Genomic DNA, 19,312 nt, shown 5'->3' on the forward strand with positions numbered 1-19,312 from the left:
GACCCAGTTGTTATCTACCCTTTCCTAGTCTTGCTACATAATTTGAAATGTGAGATGTCACTACATGACAATTTAGCCAATGTCCCTTTTATTACTGGATATATATTCATATCCATATTCATATTTATATTTTGATCCATATCTATCTATCTATCTATCTATCCATCTATCTATGTCTAGCAAAACTCCCAACTGTAAAGCACTGGACCATCCAACAGAAAGTACTCCTCAGCCTCACTCAAGCAATTATCTTTCACCCTATTACTCAGGAAGGATTACCTTTTGAATTTCAACCAGTTTTACAAGGGACTAATTCCTAGATCTGCCTGGTCTCCCTAATATACCTATTGCCTGAGCAGAACTGTTGACAAAAAAAGTAGTGACATATGGGTTGGTTGGGAAGATGGAGAGCAACTATGTCTCCTAATGTTGGCAAACTGGGCGTACTCTTTGACTCCCTGATACCACCCTAAGGCCTCTACCCAAAAAAATCAAAGAAAAAGGAAAAAAGTCCTTTTACACCAAAATATTTAACACATCTTTCTTTGTGGTGGCAGAGAACTGGAAACTATGAGAGTGCCCACTAACTGAAAAAAAAATAGATGAATGAACTAGCATATGTGGCTGCAATGGAATATTATTGTACCATAAGAATTTATGGAAAGGATAAGTTCAGAGAAACCTGAGCTTTGTATGAATTGGTAAAGAATGAAGTGAGCAGAACCAGGAGAGCAGTATATATAATAACAATGTTGTAAAGACAAACAACTTTGAATAGTTCAATAGATCAAGGAAATGCTCATGACTCTGGAAAATGCATGATTAAAAATTCTAGCCACTTTCTGACCAAGAAGACAAGGCTTAAGATGACAGGAAAAGATAATGATAAATGTTGCAGGCCATATAGGAAAACTAAGGTACTAATAAATTGTTGGTGGACCATTCTGGAGAGCAATTTATCAAAGTGTGTCTCTACTGTGTCAGGACTGGGCTTGTATCTCAAAGGAATCATAAAAAAGGGAAAAGAACCCACATATGCAAAAATGTTTTGTAGTGGCAAGAAACTGGAAACTGAGTGGATGCCTATCAGCTGGGGAATGCCTGAATAAGCTATGGTACAGGAAAGTTATGGAATATTATTTTTATGTAAGAAACGATTAGCAGGATGATTTCAGAGAGGCCTGGAGAGATTTATATGAACTGATGCCAAGTAAAGTGAGTAGGACCAAGAGAACATTGTACACGGCAACAGCAAGATTATATGATGATCAGTTCTAATGGACGTGGCCCTTTATAGCAATGAGGTGATTCAAGCCAGTTCCAATAGACTTGAGATGGAGAGAGCCATCTGCATTCAGAGAGAGGACTAATATTTACACCTTTTTGTTGTTTGCTTGCATCTAGTTTTTCCCCCTCATTTTTTCCTTTTTGATCTGATTTTTCTTGTGCAGCTTAATAATTGTGGATATATGTATTGAAGAATTGCACACATTTAACATAAAAAAAGAAATATATAATACCTGGAGTGAGGAAGACCTGAGTTCAATTCTGCAGAACCTCAATAAGGAGGAAATGCTTAATTAGGAAATAGCAAGAAACAGCATCACCATTCTTTGCCACATGGGAGATTTTACTCTTTCATTCATTGGTTCAGTTATACATTTAGCTCTGTGCTAGTCACTAGAAGAGGAAGAAGGATTAATTTAGAAAGGAAAGGATCACACAGACTATCTAGTCCAACCCTATCATGTGACAAATGAAAAATTAAGGAAACTAAATTTCTTGTCGAAGGTCACAAAAGTCATCAGAAGAGCCAGTATTCAACATCAGCTCTGGAGACTCGATGCTCAGCACAATACTTCCAGGGAAGAAACAAGGATATCTGCCTTTGTCTAACTGAGGCAGTTGAGTGTTATGTGTAGGGGGAAGGAGGTTGGGGGAAGATGAGGTGTAAGGGAGAATAAGCCCTGGAGCCCTGAGTCAGGAGAGACCCAGCTACCACTCACACACTTTGTGACTATGGGCTGGCAAGTCAATGTCCACTCTCAACCTCAGTTTCTTCATGAACAGAAAAAGGATAATAATCCTATGCAGAGTTGTGAGATTCAAGTGAAAGTCTATCAGTAAAATGCTTCACAAACCTTGAAGTACCATGTGATGTCAGACCATCACAGAACCCCAAAAGTGTTATCTCTTTAAACTCTCCAGTGCCATATTGTAGGTTATTACAAAAACAAAAAACCAGAACAACCAACAAAGGGTAGATAAATTGTGATACATTAATGAGGAAGAAAAGAATAATAAAACCTGGTCTTCCTAGGAGCTTATTGAGTGGTCCTAGGCAAGTGATTTATTTTTCTCATTCTCAGTTTCCTCTTCTGTAAAAAAGGGGACAGAGACAATGATCAGAATTCTGCAAAAGAGATTTTTGAAGGATTGTGTAAACAAAAAGGCCAAGAATGATGAACAGAAGAAAACTCCATAGAGGGAAATGTACTATTAGTGATCAAAACCGTGAATGGGATGATTTCACCCATAAAACAGAATAGATTACAAACCAGAAGCCAATAATATATTGTTTACAAGAAACATACCTGAAAAAAGAGATACACTTAGAATTAAAATAAGGGGTTGGAGAAGAAGGCCTGTAACCCATCAGTGAGTTAAGAGGATGTCAAACCCAAGGATATGAAGTAGAAAAAAAAAAGTAGCAAGCAAAGAAAAACAAAAATAGAAATAATTATGAGATAAAAAGGGAAACTACATTTAGCTAAAAATGACTACAAACAATAAAATAATACCAGCACTAAATACAAGAGTATCAAATACATAGCTTCCAAATTCTTAAAGGAAAAGTTAAATGAGTTATAGGTAGAAATACAGTAAAACTATGGGGGGACTATGGGGGGGACTAATGGGGGAACTCAACTTTATTTCTGTCAGAGCTAGATAAATCTAGCAATAAAATAAATAAAGAAGTTAAGGAGATGAATGGAATATTAGAAGAATTAGATGTGATATATCTCTAGAGAAAACAATGAGAACAGAAAGGAGTATATCTTTTTTCATTCTGGATACTTTTACAAAAACTTACCATGTGTTAAGTCATAAAAACTTTGCAAACAAATTCATAAAATCAGAAATATTAAATGTATACTTTTCAAACCAGAATTTAATAAAAAAAATTATATTCAATAAAAGACCAGGGAAAGATAAATTAAAAATTAATTGGAAACTAGATAATCTAATCCTAAAGAATGAGTGGATTAGAAAACAAATCATAAAAGTAATAATTTCATTAAAGAGAATATAAGACAACATAACAAAGTTTATGGGATACAGTCAAAGCAGCAATATTTAGTGGAAAATTTATATCTCTAAAATTGTGCATTAATAAAAGAGAGAAAAAACAAATTAATGAATTGCACATGTACTTAAAAATATTGAAATAGAACAAATTAAAAATGCCCATTAAATACCAAAATGGAAATCCTGAAAATCAAAGGTGAGATTAATAAAACTAAAAAGAAAAAGAAAAATTAACTAATAAATAAAACTAAAAACAAGTTTTCTGAAAAAGAAACTATAAAATAAATCGATAAATAAAAACTATTAAATAAATATAAAATGAATTAATTTGATTTTTTTTTTTAAGGAAGAAAAACATCAAATATCATAAAGAATAAGTGTTAAAGGTAGGATTTGAATCCAGATCCTATGATTCCAAAGCCAATGTCTTTTCTACTTAACCTTTAGAAATGAAATGTCTTCAGACTTTCCTAAAAGTGAAAATGAAAACTCCCTTAGCATTCAGCACCCGATTCCTATGAAGACAGGTTAAAGGTACAGAAAACCATTTCCTGACCTCTTAACACATTCCTCTGGGTAAAAAACAGAGTCGTGATGGTCATATAATCTTCCTAAAATTCAGTTTCTTTATCTGTAAAAGGGGAATTATAATCCTGTAGCTCTTACCTGATAAAGGCATAAATAAAATAATATAGATAAAGCAGGTAGGCTTTCAATCATGACAAATGTTATTTACACTCCCACATTCAAACAGCCCCAGAATCTCATCAGGGAGGTCAAACACCTCATCACCACCACCCCAAGGCCTACATAGGCCTTTCTGGATTCTGCTGTTGGTGTTCAACTCCCCAAAATGACTTAAGTGGGTACATACTGCGTTCTCTCTGCTCCCCAAAGAATGCAAACATTTATTAGCATACACTATGGGCATGACACTGTGCTAAGCTCTGGGGACATGAAAAAAAAAAGACACTAAAAATAAAATAACAACTAAAAACCCAATTCCTGCTCTCAGAGTTGTTTTTTCTTAAAGAGCAAAGCATATTAAAAATATTCAGCAATAAACAAAAAAGGTATGTTGAATGAGACCTAAACAGAACAATTTTGTTACTTGCTTGAAACGTTTAGCAGCTTCTTAAAAAAAAAAAAAAATAAAAAGCATACCAAAATACACATTTTCTTATACAGACCTCTTTTTTGTTCTTTTCATAGTAAAGTGTTTGAACTGGATAAGAACTATAAAATTCCCAATAAAATTCTCAAAAGACTGAAAGTCCCTAGTGGGTGGGGCCCCCATAGCTTTTGCTTTGTCTCTCTAGTGCCGGATTCTGGATGGAGAATTGCTGAACTGAACTGAATGCAGACCATATTCCTCCATTTCCTTCCACCATGTGTAATTTCAACCCATGTCACCAATGCTAGAAGCTTTTCTAGCTTTCTCTGTTATCTGGCAGAGATCAGTGGACCACGAAGGCTGCTCATAGTTTATTCTCCCTCTCAACCCTTTGACTTTGGTTGATTATTCAGTCAATATTGAGAAGCAGCGTGACACCATTGTTGGAAAAGCAGTCTGGGAATCAGGAAGTCCTGAGTTCAAATCCTAATTCTGATATCTACCGGCAATGTGGCCCTGGCCAAGTCATCTAATAGCCTGTATCAGCTGTTTTTTATACCAATGAAACCATAGGTTCAGTCCAAAATTAAAGAACAATGCATTCAGCCAGACAGCCTCCCCAAAAAATATCCCTCTTCTCTTTTTCTACTAAACTTTGTTAGCTTCCTCTTCAATTCCCCAGAACTGATATACACACATGTATACACATACACACTTGCACATATACACACATACATGCACACATATACATGACACACACATATATACACATACATCAAATAACCACCAAAGTACTTTCATCCTTTTCTGATCCAGAAGTTCAAAAACTGAAAACTTTAAAAAAATGGAAAAGTCCTGGATGTCAAAATGAATCTAGTTACTGATTCCATAAGTCCTTGGACAGAGGTGAATTTGATCACACAGACTATTATCTACATACATATGTATAATGCACCTATATACATACATATACACACCTGCACATACATGTACAACATGCATATATTAACATGAACACAAATAATCACTAAATAAATAAACCTTTTCTGACTCACAAAACGGAAAACTTAGAAAACCCAACCAAACAAAAACCAATTGGAGAAATCCGGAATGTCAGAATGAATCTAGTTACCATTCACCTAAGTCCTTGGATGGGGATAAATTTGCTCACACAGAATATTATCTCCCTGGAGTCAGCGCCTCTCTGAGCAATGGAAAGTCACCCCCTAGGATACAGTCTCCTCACAACTCATAAATTATGAGTACTGGGGCTCTTGACTGCTGATCCCTCTTGGTTGATCAAGCTACAGAAAATCCTTCCGGCCCCCCAAAATTGGAAACAAATTCTGTTTCTTTACTCGAGCAAATCTGACACTTGAAATCCCCCACGCCCATCCGAAACTGCACCGAGGAGGATCGGATACAAGATGGAGACGAAGCCCCGATGTTGCCCCGTTTGTATAAATATCAGTTAGGAAGAAATAAATACCAGCCCTCGCCAACCAGAGGGGAGACAATTAAAAGTGAGGTAATTTTTAGAAACTTGCTGCCTGGATATTTACCAGCCCAGGGCAGACAGGCTGTAGATACCTGCTTGTGTAGGTACCTGAAGCCGATCCAGTGTCAGTCCATGTTAATTAAGTGGAGAGGGGCTGAGCTGGTAAAACAAGCAAGCTCCTCCACCCAGCATCTGCCATCTATCTGCCGCAGACTGACATGGGCCTGTGTGGATCAGCTTACAGTGGGGCTGGTGCCAGGTGCTGGCAGCCAGGCCAGTGATGGAAACAGAGCCTGACTGTGGGTAGCAGATACTCTTCCACTCTCCATGAAGCTACCTGGGGTTTTCCTGGCAAAGAGTGGTTAGATAGGGGAAGACGGAGTCTGTAAGAGACTGGAAGGACAGTGACTGAGCAGCAGTGTAAGGTGCTGGTCACAAAATGAGGATACCAGCAGGCAGGAGCCCCCCTCCCCAATTTCTCAATACTCTATTACTTCCCAGTATCTCCTTCCTCCTTCATCTCTTTGAAAGTGCTGGTGAAGACCTTTCTGAATGATATCCCCAGCCCTGGTAATCTCAGCCACCACCAGCCGTGGGCCCTGCTCCTCTCTGTCTCTCAGGAAAGTCCACTGCCAGGCTCCTCCTCATTCACAGAGGTCTCATTTCATTCTGGAGACGTTCCCCCCTCCTTCACAGTGACCTTGCTCCCCCATTTCCAGCTTCCCTTTATGTATTGTCTTTGCCCATCTGAATGGAAATGCCACAAGAGCAAGAACTCTCTTGTCGGCTTCTATGTGGATATCCAATGTTAATCCAGTTCCTGATACATAGGAAATATGTAATAAATGATTCTTCCATTATCTATTCATACATACAGAGATATAACTCATAGATATAGAGATGAGATATGGTGCATAGAGGTACAGATGATGAGACAGATGGATGCTTAAAATGATCTAACCTTTCATTTTACAAATAAGCAAACTGAGGCACAGGGAGGGAAAGGGAATATTTGCCCAAGGATACACCCAAGTCCTCTAACATAAAATCTAAGATTTTTTGCCTTATTCTATTATAGCCTTTTAGAATCCCCATAAAGGATCTTTGGAGGGGCAGCTAGGAGGAACAAAACCAGCCCTGAAGTCAGGAGGACCTGAGTTCAAATCAGCCTCAGACACTTAACACTTCCCAGCTGTGTGACCTGGGCAAGTCACTTAACCCCAATTGCCTCAAAAAAAAAAAAAAAAAAAAAAAGGATCTTTGGGGTCAGCTTTAACCCTTCCACACATTTCACTTCTCATGCCCATCAAACAAGGAAGGTTGATTCTACTCCAACCGCATGACTTGTATCTGTCCCCTTCTCTCTATTCCTGTTGCTCCCATTTTCACCCAATCTTTCATTATCACCTACCTGCACAATTTCTTCTTAAGACAGTTGATGCTTGCTGTAGACTTACTGATTGGTTGATTAAAGGGGTTCCTACTTACAAATCCCTGCCTCTTCTAAGGCATCATCTACACTGCTAGACTACCTGTCTTCCTCCATCAGAGACCAAAGCTTGTCTCAAAATCCTATTTCCTCTAAAGCAAAGCTAAAACCCCTCCGAATGGTATTCAGGGACACCTTCCACAATCCTGCGCTACTACTTTTCCTCTTCCCAGCATTATACCCTAACCCTTCTCCCTATAATCTATGCTACAGCCACGCTCATTATCCCCGTACCGACAATACTTGCTCATGACTGGATTTTGTCCTTGACACTCCTTATACCCAAAAGCTTCTCTTGCTTTCTCTTTGTCTAATCTTTAAAGCCCTTCTCCCTCAGGATCCAAACATCTAAGACCTGGAGGGAGACCCAGGAACCAGAACATTGATTCTTAAGTTGTTCCAGGCTCCATACTAGACATGGAGAACATAAAGACAAAAAAAAATTTTTAAATGGCAGTCTCCCTCTTCAAGGAGATTAGATTCTGTTCTCATGCTTCAGCTTAAGCACTATCAGTTCCCTTTAAGTGATCTTCATGGCCCTTCACCCAAGGTCTTCAATATCATGCTTCTCCTGGAACCAAGGGAAGTATTAGATTTTAAACTCTGCTACAAGGCAGGAATCACCAAAATGATTTGGTACGGGGGAAGGGGGGAGAAATAGAGAGGTTAACCAGCAGAATAGATTAGGTCCACAACATTTAGAACCAAAAATATTTAATAGCTTGGTGTGAGATAAAGTCAAAGATCTCACCTACTGGGGCAAGGAGTCCATATTTAACAAAATCTGCCAGAAAAACAAGAAAACAGCGTGACAAAAATCAGGTTCAGGTCAGCACCTCATACTAGGATTGGGTCCAAAAGAGTATAAGACGTGGATATCAAGGGTGACATCACAAACAAATTAAAAGAACAAGGAAGAAAATTACTTTCTGATTTATGGATAGGTACAGAGCCAAGCATGGAAAGAAGATTAAAGGACTATTTTGATTATCAAAAAAAAAAATGAAGGGTTTTTTTTTTTCATAAACAAAAATGACAAAGCTAAATTTAGAAGGAAAAGTCATTCTGAGGGAAAAAAACAAAACAAAATCTTTTTGCTGCAAATTTAGCTGGTATAGAACTCATTTCTAAAATAGATATGGAATTCATTCAAATTTATAAGAATAAAAGCCATTCCTCAGTTGATAGATGATGAATGGATTTTTTTTTAAAAAAAGAAAATGAAGCTATTAATCAAGAGGGCATGTGAAAAAAATGCTCCAAATCACTATTAATTAGAGGAATGAAAATTAAAGTAATTCTGAAGTTCTACTTCATATGCCTTTGATTGGCAAAAATGACCTAAAAAGAGAAAAAAAAAAAGAAAAGAAAAGAAAATGACAAATGTTGAAGGGGCCATGGGAGAAGAGTCCCACTAATACAGCACTACTTAGAGCAGTTAGGTAACCCAATGGATAGAACACTGGGCCTGGAAATAGAAGGACTGACTTTGAATCACTTCTCAGCTGTGTGATCTTGGCCAAGTCACTTTGCCCTATTTGCCTCAATTTTCTTATCTGCTAAAAAAAAAAAAAAAAAAAAAAAATGAGCTAGAGAAAGAAATGGTAAACCACCCTAGTATCTCTGCTAAAAAAGCCCCAAATGGGGGCTGTAAAACTCCTGAATACTAAGAACAAAATTGAATTAAGTTGAATTTAGATAGCAGATTTTGAGAAGAGACCTATGTGAATGACAAATTAGCAGAAAGAAAATAGTATTAATTCCCCTAGTTGTTCTCCCTGCCCTGAACTAAGGTTCAGCAGTGAAACTCAACATTTCACTCAAAGAATTGAATTATTGCTTATTATTTGAAAACTCAGTTCTTGAAGTGTTCTTAGTTTAAAACCCACCTTTTTTTCAAGAGACATTTCTACAAACTATCCCCTCCTCAGCTTCTAGTATATTCCCTGATGATATTAACTTCCATCTACTAGAATATAGGCTGAATATACCTAGTTATTTTCTTGTCACCGCCTTCTTTGGAATGAATGTTCCTTGAGGACAAGGAGTATTTTTTGCCCTTTCTTGACCCAGTGGCTGCCACATATTAAGCACTTAAGAAATGCCCGTTGGCTTGACTTGACTCATCTGTGCCTAATAGGAGCATTAACTGTGAATTTGTAATTAAACTTGAAATTCTTTGTTGTACAAATGCACAAAAATGGATCCCGTGCCTGTCACAGAGCTGAAACTAAAGTGGTACGATCAGGGCTTTATCACAGGGCAACACAGCTTCAAGAGGGCTCTCAGCCTTCAGCAATAACCACAAATTCTTCTTCTAGTTCACCCTTAAAACCTACCACTCAAGGGGCAGCTAGATGGCACAGTGGCTAGAACTCTGGCCCTGAAGTCAAGAGGATCTAAGTTCAAATCCAACTTCAGACTCTTAATGCTTCCTAGCTGTGTGACTATGGGTAAGTCACTTAATCTCCACTGCCTCAGCCAAAAACAAAAACCTACCACTCATCCTCTGAAGTTATCAGGTTGTCCTGAGGCCTCTTTCCCACACCTGCTTCCAAGAGAATTTTCCTTTAAATAAGTCATTTGAGAGAGATTTTGCACTGCTTGCTCCAAGATGATTTTTATACTCTTGACTTGATCTGCACAACTACTAGTTATGATTCTGGTCTTTCAATTTTGAATCTGTCCAGAAGAATATCTCCTTTCCAGAAAAGATTTTTAAAAGGCAATGTGGGAAAAAAAAGGAAAAAAAAAAGAAAGCAAAAAATATGATTCCCACTATAAAAACAAAACCAAACCATACACAATGTGGATTCATTTGCTATTGCATTTTAAAGAAGACCAAACCATTGGGGCAGCTAGGTGGTGCAATGGATAAAGCACCAGCCCTAAAGTCAGGAGGACCCGAGTTCCAATTTGGCCTCAGACACTTAACATTTCCTAGCTGTGTGACCCTGGGCAAGTCACTTAACCCCAATTGCCTCAGCAAAACAAAACAAAAAACATTGATCATCCTTCCATTATAGGAGTAACTGGAGTTACTTGGAGTAACTGTTTGCAATTACAACCCTCCTCAATCTGACCCCAGGGTTACTTTTTAGGACTCTTTCCTATTATTTTCCTCCATTCCCCCCATTTTCCAGACAAGTTGGCTTTCTCTTGATTCCCCAATCGGATGCTCCGTCTCCAGCCTTTTGCATTCAATTCCCCCCTGCCAAGAATGCATTCCCTGAACTTTAAATCCTACCAGGTTCTGAGCCTTCCTCCACCTCTTAGAGTCCCTAATTTCATTCAAGACAGCTCACATGTCACCCATGAGAGCTTTCCCAACATGGCCCCCACCCCATATGTTAGTACTCTCTCCCTCTTCCTCAATTATTGTATGTATTTTATAATATAGTGCACAGTGCTTGGAATTGGAGGCAAAGACCCGAATTTGAATCCTGCTTCAGATACTTGTTATACATATACGACCTGGGGCAAGTCACTTCACCTGTAAAATGGGTAGTCCTAGGTCCTAGGTAAGAGGTAATGAGGTAATATGCATGTAGAGAAACACTGTGAACCTTGAAGCAGTCTGTAAGTGTGATCTATTAGCTTTTCTCTGTTCTGCGTCCCTCCTGAATACAGTCAAAACTCTGAGAGCAGGGGCCATTTTTTTTCTTTTATCTTTATATTCCCAGAGTCTGCTGCCTTGCACACACTCCCATAGTCAGCAAACTAGGATTAGAGTCTAGGAGTGTCCAGGAGGGACTCACACTTTGGCATGAGGGCTTGCCAAGGCCTCTAGGACTCCCAGACTACCTTTGGTGCCCATTTCTCATCCAACTCTCACCCGTGGCTCCAAGGAGCTGTAGAATGAACAGCTGCCCCCTCTCAGTAAAGCATTTCGATAGACAAGCTAAACTAGGCCGAGAATAACTGACAGATTTGGAATCCATTGGTAAGTTAGGGAGGTGTCAACCCCAATCATGGCAATGGGTAGAGGAGGACAATTTGCTCCAACAGCCATTAAGGCAGCTAAAGCAGGAGCTAGGGAGAGCTTAGAGATCGGTCAGCCCTCAAAGATCCCAAAGTCATCCCCTGGATCCCAAGCTATCGCAGGCAATCTTGACTCTTATCCTGCTACTGGACTTCAATAACTCAGGAAGATCGAGGCTGAAGACTTACATCCAGCTCACATGGAGTCAAGTTGAAAATGATGGACAAACAAACAACAAATAAATGAAGTGTCTAATTAGGGTGGAGTCCCTGCTGACACTAGGAATACAAATATAAAAATGAGGCAACACCTGTCCCGCAGAAGCTTATATTCTACCAGGAGAAAAACCCTATCTAACTTAACTCACCATTCACTTTCCAAAGTTTCCAAAGAAACCTAATTAACCTAAAGGTCAATCTCCTCAATCTATACTGTTGTACTTCCTTGTTTTCAGGCTAATCCCATCACTTTACAATCTAATTTCATTGCCTGAGGACTGATTTTATCTCCAGGGATGTCCCAGCCAATCATAGGAAGACATATTGGTTGCTTGTGATCTTGCTCATCATCTTGTTAACACTAGAGATCCTATCATCCATGACTCTGGGATCTTTGATCACTTAGAGATCACGGACCCCATTTATTGACAATTGCTAGCTTTGCTAAGAAATAATTCTCTCAGAATTTTTCTTTCAATCACAAGTCAGAGCTGCTTCAGTGAAATAGCCATTGGGCCATCTCTGCATCACAATGAAATATCAAAGAATGTTTTTTGAGGAATGATTCCCAAAGACCATTCAAGAAGTCCCACAGAAGTTATAGGATCATAGATGAGAAGCTAAGGGAGACCCCCTCACTGATCCAGCCCAGTCCCTTTGTGATAGGGAACCTGCGGCCCTCACACACACAGGAAGCAGCAGAAGCAGAATTTTAATCCAAGGCCCTGGACTCCAAATCCAGCCCTCTTTCCTTTGGACCGAACCAGTTAGGATTTAAGTTAGTAGAAATGATGAGATCTTCAGTGCTAGGTGTGATTAGCAGAGGAATCGTCAAAAATTAATCTCTGAGATTAGCAGGGAGAAGGTGCTGTAGGTTTAGTTCCAGAGCCAGTTTAGGCCTGGGAAGGTTGTCCAGGCTGAAATCCAAATTATGTCAAACTCCTGAGACACACCCTCTATACAGGTCTCGGGCAGTCTCCCCTCAGGATGTCCTGTCAGAAATCCCAGTCATGTCCCTGAGGTTAAATTTCCCCTATAAAATTGACTAATGGGCCATTCGGTGGCTGCTGCTTTCCGTTGGGTCGGTTAGCACTCTATCTCATGGAGTTTTTTCCCTTCTCTTCCCCATGTCATGTAGTATCTCTCCTAACTCTACTATGCTTCCCAACCCCACTTCTCCTTCTTAGGGCTAACTAGCTCTTTTGGGGTGCTGAGTCCCTTTCAGGATTTAGCCTGCCAGCTAAGGGTGTGCCCCAATATCATGAAGTGCTCCCCTTCTCCTGAGTAATTGTGAGTTCCACTGAGGAACTTGTCTTTCATATGGTCTCCTACTCTTTCATATTTACTATCCCTTCTTTTTGTCTGTAATCTGTTCCCCCAAATAAATCTTTTTGCCAAAGAGAATGGCCATTGGGAATTCTTCCCGGGAATGAACTCCAACTTTTGGTTCCCACCATCATCTGGTACTTAACATTACCCACATCATTTTGATGCTGAACCTCACATCAGAAAGAAGACCCCAAAAGATAAAATCATAGGTCCTGGAAGTATTGATTATTCCTACTAAAACAGGTCATTGAAATCGACATCTAATCCACATTTTCCCCTTTAAATGTAAAGAAAATGACTTATGGGAATAAAAAAGCAAATGGAGAACAGAATAATAACTAGGGCAGAGCAATGAGGGTTCTGTTCAAGGGTGGGAATTTTAGAGGTCTTCAGTGGTACTGCTCTAGGAGATACTGCTTCCCCTGCCTGTCTTCCTACCTGAAGCAGCATTAAAGTTGCCCTCATTTCCTCTTGAAAATTCTGTGCCTTGGTCATTTCAGTCATGTCCATGGCAAACCGCCCAAACTTAAAAATCTAGTCTGCTGCCACTGAGGATGACGGGCCCGTCCCCTCCCCTCCTGGCCCTCACTCACTCTTCTTTGCGGAGAAGCTCCTCTTCGGATTCCGTGAGCCGCTGCCTCAGGACAGCGATCATCTCCACGGCCACGTCCACCTGCCGGTTCAAGGCCCTCTCTCTCCTCTGAACTTCCTGCTTTTTCTGAGTCAGCTGCACAAAAGCCGCTCGGACTTCTAAGAGTTCTGCTGTCTTTTGTGCGAGCTCTTTGGTCAGCTTATCGATCCTCTTCTCGATGGTCTTGTCCACCGCCTCGACCATCCGATTGAACTTTTCCCTCACATGGGCCTCAAAGGAAGCTTTGGCATCCGTGGTGGGCAGCCCGGGGCTGGACCTCGGACCACCCAAGGAGTCTATGGAAGTGTAGATGGGCACGAAAGACACCGGCCTCTCCGCCACCACCTGAAGGGATTTGCGATCCTTCAGGTTTTCCCGGGACAGGTTACACAAGTTCACATAGCCAGATTTCTGTCTGACTGCTCGGCCGCCGCTCCCTAATTTCAGGGGTTCTGATGAAGTGATCAGGTCTGGGTCTTTGAGGGGAGAAAAGAGGCTGCATTTTGTCATGAGACTCCTTTCTTCATAACTGTGGTTGAATTCCAGATGGGCCCTCAAGGAAGACAAGCTTCGAAAGCGGGTATGGTCTCCACACCGTGGGCAGCGAAATGGCAGGCACACAGCAACATTTTCGAATGACTCTTGCCAGGGGTATCTATTTTCCTCAAAAGCCTTCTGTTGCATTACTCTAAAAATCCTGGAGGAGGAGAGGAGAAAAAGACCAAAGAGTTTCTACGTATATCCAAATGCCAGATCTGCAAGACAGCAGAGCTGGGATAGAGGCCGGGGATAATCTAACCAGGGGTCCTCAATCTAGGAGTCATGAATTGGATTTCAAAATATCTTTTAGACAACTAGATTTTAATAGAATTAATTTCCTTTGAAATCCTATGTCTGTTATCGAATGAATTTAAAAGTAGAAAAAGGGACCCAAAGGCATCTATGTCACAAAAACAGGTAGGAACCCTCTGATCAAGTCAAAGGTCAGAGATCTCAAAAAAGGAGGGGACCTGGGGGATACCTAGTCCAGCCCCCTCCATTTGATAAATAAGGGGGAAAGCACAACTAGTTAGAGGCCCAGCTGGGGCTTTAGCAGTTACTCAGAATGAAAGGATGTAAGTAACTGGAACCCAGCTTCAGAAACATCGTTTTTCCATCTGTCTCCAGAACTGGTTCCTGATGTTGTCTACACAGTCCATCCTCTCTCCAATTACAAATACTAACACTATGGTTCAGCCAGACAATTCCCTTGGTGGTACAAGGAGGACTTTATAATTTTGGAAAGCAGAAATCCCCAGGACAAATACAACTGTGTGTCGGAGACAGCTGGGGCGTACTGGAACTGAGCATGAGAAAGAAGTAGGACTCAAGGTCAAATTCTGATTCTACTCCTTACTGACTGGATAGGCTCCATTTACTAGCCAGTTAGAATATAAATACTTATTAAGCATCTGCTGTGTACCAGGCACTGTGCTAAGCAAGAGGACACAAAAAGAAAAAAAAAATAATACCTGCTCTCAAGGGGCTCACAACCTAATAGGAGACACAACATGCAAATAAGACAACATAGAAATAATCAACAGAAGGAAGGCACCAAAATGAGGGGTTGAGAAAGGCTTCCTGTAGGAGAAGGGATTTGTAACTGGTACTTGGGGGAAGCCAGGAGGTAGAAATGAGGAGGGAGTCCTTGGAAGCATTCATTTCCTCACTATAAAATGCAGATTAAATAAACACCTGCACCTAGAGAGGCAATACAGTATCACAGATAGAGGGCAGGCTTTGGAATCGGAAAGACCTGGATGCAAGACCTGAGTCTGATTCATCCTGGTTATAACCTTCTGCATCCCCAGCCAAATTTCTAAGGCAAGAATTATGGGGAAGATGGCAAGATCTTACCTTCAAGGAATTCATTCCATGGATGAAGTCACAGGTGTAGACTTTTCAAGGTTTACCAGCAACATTTATATTAGAGGATTATTTTGAGCAGGGACAGGGACTGGACTGTGACTTCATTAGTATAAATAAGGAACTCCCAGAGAAGGAAACTTCCTCTACCTAACTAGGTCAGAACCTCTAAGTTCTTAGAGTGTGACCCAGAGGACAAAAAAAGTGATGGGATTGGACTAGGGTAACAGAAACAGCATAGATCAGAGACAACACCTGAACCCAGATGTTCTTGGTTTTGAGACTGGTCACATACCCTCAAGTTTTGAGTATCAAATGAAATGAGATAAAGTAAAGTATACATGTTGAGGTTTTGTTAGTTTGTTCCCACTGTTTTGGTTTCAAGATAAAAGGGATTTCGTCCATCTACCTTGCAAATGTAAATTCAGAGGCACTGACCAGCAGTCATGATTGCTCATGTTTCTAAGGCCCATTCTAAAGTTCATTACTGATTGAATATATGCAAGGAGGCCCTTAGTTGGGAATATGTTTTGTTCAATTCAACAAATGTCAATTTAGTATCGATGAATTATTGCAACTAGTGACATTCTACCCAGGATCCTTAACGGAGAAAAGAATATCAAAAGGAGGCCTTTGGTTGGGACATTTATTTCTTTATTCTGTTCTGGGCTGGGTGCCTCAGGTGGCTGCCTTCCAGGCCCATTGGGCTTCTATGACACCCCTTTGCCAGGGCTGGGTGTCTCTTGCTTCCCAGGCCCCAGCTCACTTTGCTGATCATACAAAGGCAAGGAAATATTGAAGTAATGAAAGTGGGGACAGTTGTCTACAGAAAACATATTTGTTTACAGAAAATTGGTCCTGAGAAAAGCAAGCTCAGCTGTCTTTCCCCAACTGTAAATGGTGTCTTAAATAATAATAATAATAATAATAATAATAATGAGTAATGAGACAACCAACCAACGGTAATTCCCAAACCTGCAAATTTCACCTCTTCACCCTCAAGCAGAGTCCTGCTTATGACACTAAAAGGAAAAGTCTTTGTGCCCTTGGCCTTTGAAGAGCATTCAAAGCATATAAATGGTCCTGAAAGCCTATAGTCCTCCGCTCCTGAACACTTCCAACAAAGGAGGCCTTTGGCTGGAATACATCCTTTCAATTCAACAAATGTCGATTTAATATTGCTGAATTATTGCAACTACATGCAACCTAGGGGGTGCAATAGCTTGAGCCTAGAATCAGGAAGATCTGAGTTCAGCTGTGACCTTGAAGACATATTAGCTGTGTGACACTGGGCAAATCGCTTTACCCTGTTTGCCTTAGTTTCCTCATCTGTCAAGTGAGCTGGAGAAGGAATTGGCAAACCAGCCCCGCATCTTTGCCAAGAAAACCCAAATGGGGAATAAAAGTTCAAAACGACTAAATAACAAGTAACAAAAACAAAAACAAACCAAACCAAAAAAACCTATGCAGCCTGCTCAGGATTTGGGATAGAAGAATGAATGTAAGCTTCTTGAGGGCAAGGAGTCTAGTCTTTGCAACCCTGGTCTCTAACACAGTGCTTCTATCATGAAATGGGCTGAACAAATGTTCATTGAATGTTAGGGAAGTAATCTGGGAAAATTTGGAATATATATTTAGAAACAGGGGATCTGAGCTTGCAAACTTTGGCTTGTATGATCTTGGGCAAGCCATCAAATCTTCTGGAGCCACAGTTTGCTCATTTGTAAAATAGAAATGACAACTTGACAAACCTTCAGACTGTGGAAGAGGTTTTTAATATTTTTGTGTGTGTGCTATGCACCCCTTTGACAATTTTGTGAAGTCTATGGCCCAATCTCAGAGTAAAAGTTGGGTATCCTTAACTGGCAATTGCTAATGCCTTCCTCTGGTTGATTACCTCCAATTTATGTTGCATATTTGTCTCTCTTTATAGATTGTGATCTCTTTTGGAGAGATCTTTTGCCCTTTTTGTATCCTCCATATTTGGCAGAATATGTAGCAAAAAGTAGTCAATAAATGCTAGTTAACTGAAAAAGGAAACTGAATGTTAGTAAATAATAATTACAATAGCAATAATGATAACGATATCCTTTTTTTAAAAAAGCACCTAGATTCAGGAATTCCCCTGAAAGTTGTCCATTGTTAGGAAGCCAGGCTCTGAAGAAAAGGGAACTGCTATTATAAATGAACATATTGAGTCCGATGAATCCTAATACTCTTATCCCCAGGTATACAGTTTTTTTAAAAAGGCAGTTCTCCATCAGAACAGTTCTCCAACAGAACTCTTAGCAACTAGCAGCTCTCATTTTCTGAAGGGGATTAACGTGTTCACGCTGGCAAGGATGCCCGAAAGCAACACCAAACTATGCCCAGAGCTCCTTGGGCAGGTAAATGGTTTTTACCCCAATTTAACATGCATGAGGAGTCTTGGCTAGGGGACGTCATGTTAGAAAAGCCTGGATGTCGGGGAGCACGGCCTTAGCAAGAGTTCCAGAAGCACTCAGGGCTACCAGGGAGCCTCAAACAGCTGGCATGTCACACTCTCCAGACCAATTGACTCGTGCGCATCAGAGAGAAAGCCCGTAACAAACTCCTTTATTGGCTGGCTTCGCTGTGAGAAGGCGCAAAGGCTCACTGGGACCAACGCCTGGAAGAGGGGGAGAAGGCTGATTGGAGGGGGGGGCGGGTGCGCTGATAAGGAGGGTGCCTCCGGGTGGCGGGCACCCCGGGGAAGGGGACACGATAGGGGTAAGGGGTTGTTGCGGGGAGAAGCAGGGAGAGTTTCTGACCTAGCTCTGGAGGGAGGGGGGCAATGGAAGAGGGGTTGCTGGTGGAGAAGATATCGGGTTTAAAGAGATGTGCTAAAGGGAAAACATCGCTGGGAGAAAAAAGAAAAAAAAAAGCAGGGACGTCACACGTTCTGGTCCCTGCAGGAGTACACGCTGGGATCCAGAGGCAGGAGGGAACATCAGTCCAGTGGTTTTATGGCGATTTTTCCTGATCGTTGAGAAGGGGGAGGAGGAGGAGGAGGAGGGAATGGTGCTGCCGGGAAGGAAGGTGATGCCAAGGCAGCGGTGACTCTCCGCCGTTGGCTGCCCAATCCCCACCTCCTTCCCCCGCGCAGCCGAGGGTGGGCTCAGGTTCTTGGGGGCTGGGCGCCCAGGGGACCCGAGTAACCCCAACAGCCCGTGGGCAAGGCTCCTCCGGCTACTGTTGCCCCCGCTCCCAGCTCTGTCACTCCCTTCCCCTGGCACCGTCGGGGCCCCCGCTCTCCTCCCCGCCCCCTCGGGAAGGGCCGGTCCAGGCCACGCAGGCTGGGCTGCGCCGGGCGGGCTGCGCAGGGCCCCCGGTGCGGAGCCTCTGGGGCGGGCTGGGCCGTGCGGGGCGCGCGGGGCTCCCCCCGGCTTCGCCACCCCCGGCGGGCTGCGCGGCTGCGGCAGCCCCTGCAGCCACCGACTTACCAGACTTGTTGCTGCGGCGGCGGCGGCGGCCGGGGCTGAGGCTGCGGCTCGGAAGAAGCGGTTTTCAGCAGAGCCGTAAATCAGGCAGAGCCCGGTACCCCGTTGCACTGACGCCCGCCCTCCCTCCCCGCACCCCCCCTCCCTCCCCGCACCCCCCCTCCCCGCACCCCCCCTGCGGCGGGGCCCGAGCGGCGCCCAGGGCGGAGCGTGCGGCGGTGGCTACGGCGGCGGCAGGGGCTGGCAGGCGGGGATGTGGGCGAGCTGGCGGCCAGAACCGGGCTAGCCCGGGGCTGAGCCGGCCCCGGCCGCTCCTGCGCTCCCCCACCTCCCGGGAGGGGTCCGGCGTCAGGCCTTGGAGGGAATGGGACGGGGTGCA

At 42.1% G+C, this 19,312-nt stretch overlaps 1 protein-coding gene across 1 annotated transcript in view; it reads right to left on the reverse strand.

The window, feature by feature from the left end:
- ZNF365 (zinc finger protein 365) overlaps positions 1–19,053 on the reverse strand; it is a 30,732-nt gene extending 11,679 nt beyond the window's left edge. Inside the window, exons 1-2 of the mRNA XM_031956899.1 lie at positions 18,937–19,053; positions 13,533–14,267 (exon numbers count right to left, since the gene is read on the reverse strand). Of these exons, the coding sequence (XP_031812759.1) occupies positions 13,533–14,254 (722 nt within the window). The 5' untranslated portion in view covers positions 14,255–14,267; positions 18,937–19,053. The remainder of the gene's footprint in view (positions 1–13,532; positions 14,268–18,936) is intronic.
- Positions 19,054–19,312: the final 259 nt, after the last annotated feature.

The sequence above is a fragment of the Sarcophilus harrisii genome, chromosome 2 (assembly GCF_902635505.1).
Source record: "Sarcophilus harrisii chromosome 2, mSarHar1.11, whole genome shotgun sequence".
NCBI classification, from domain to species: Eukaryota; Metazoa; Chordata; class Mammalia; order Dasyuromorphia; family Dasyuridae; genus Sarcophilus; species Sarcophilus harrisii.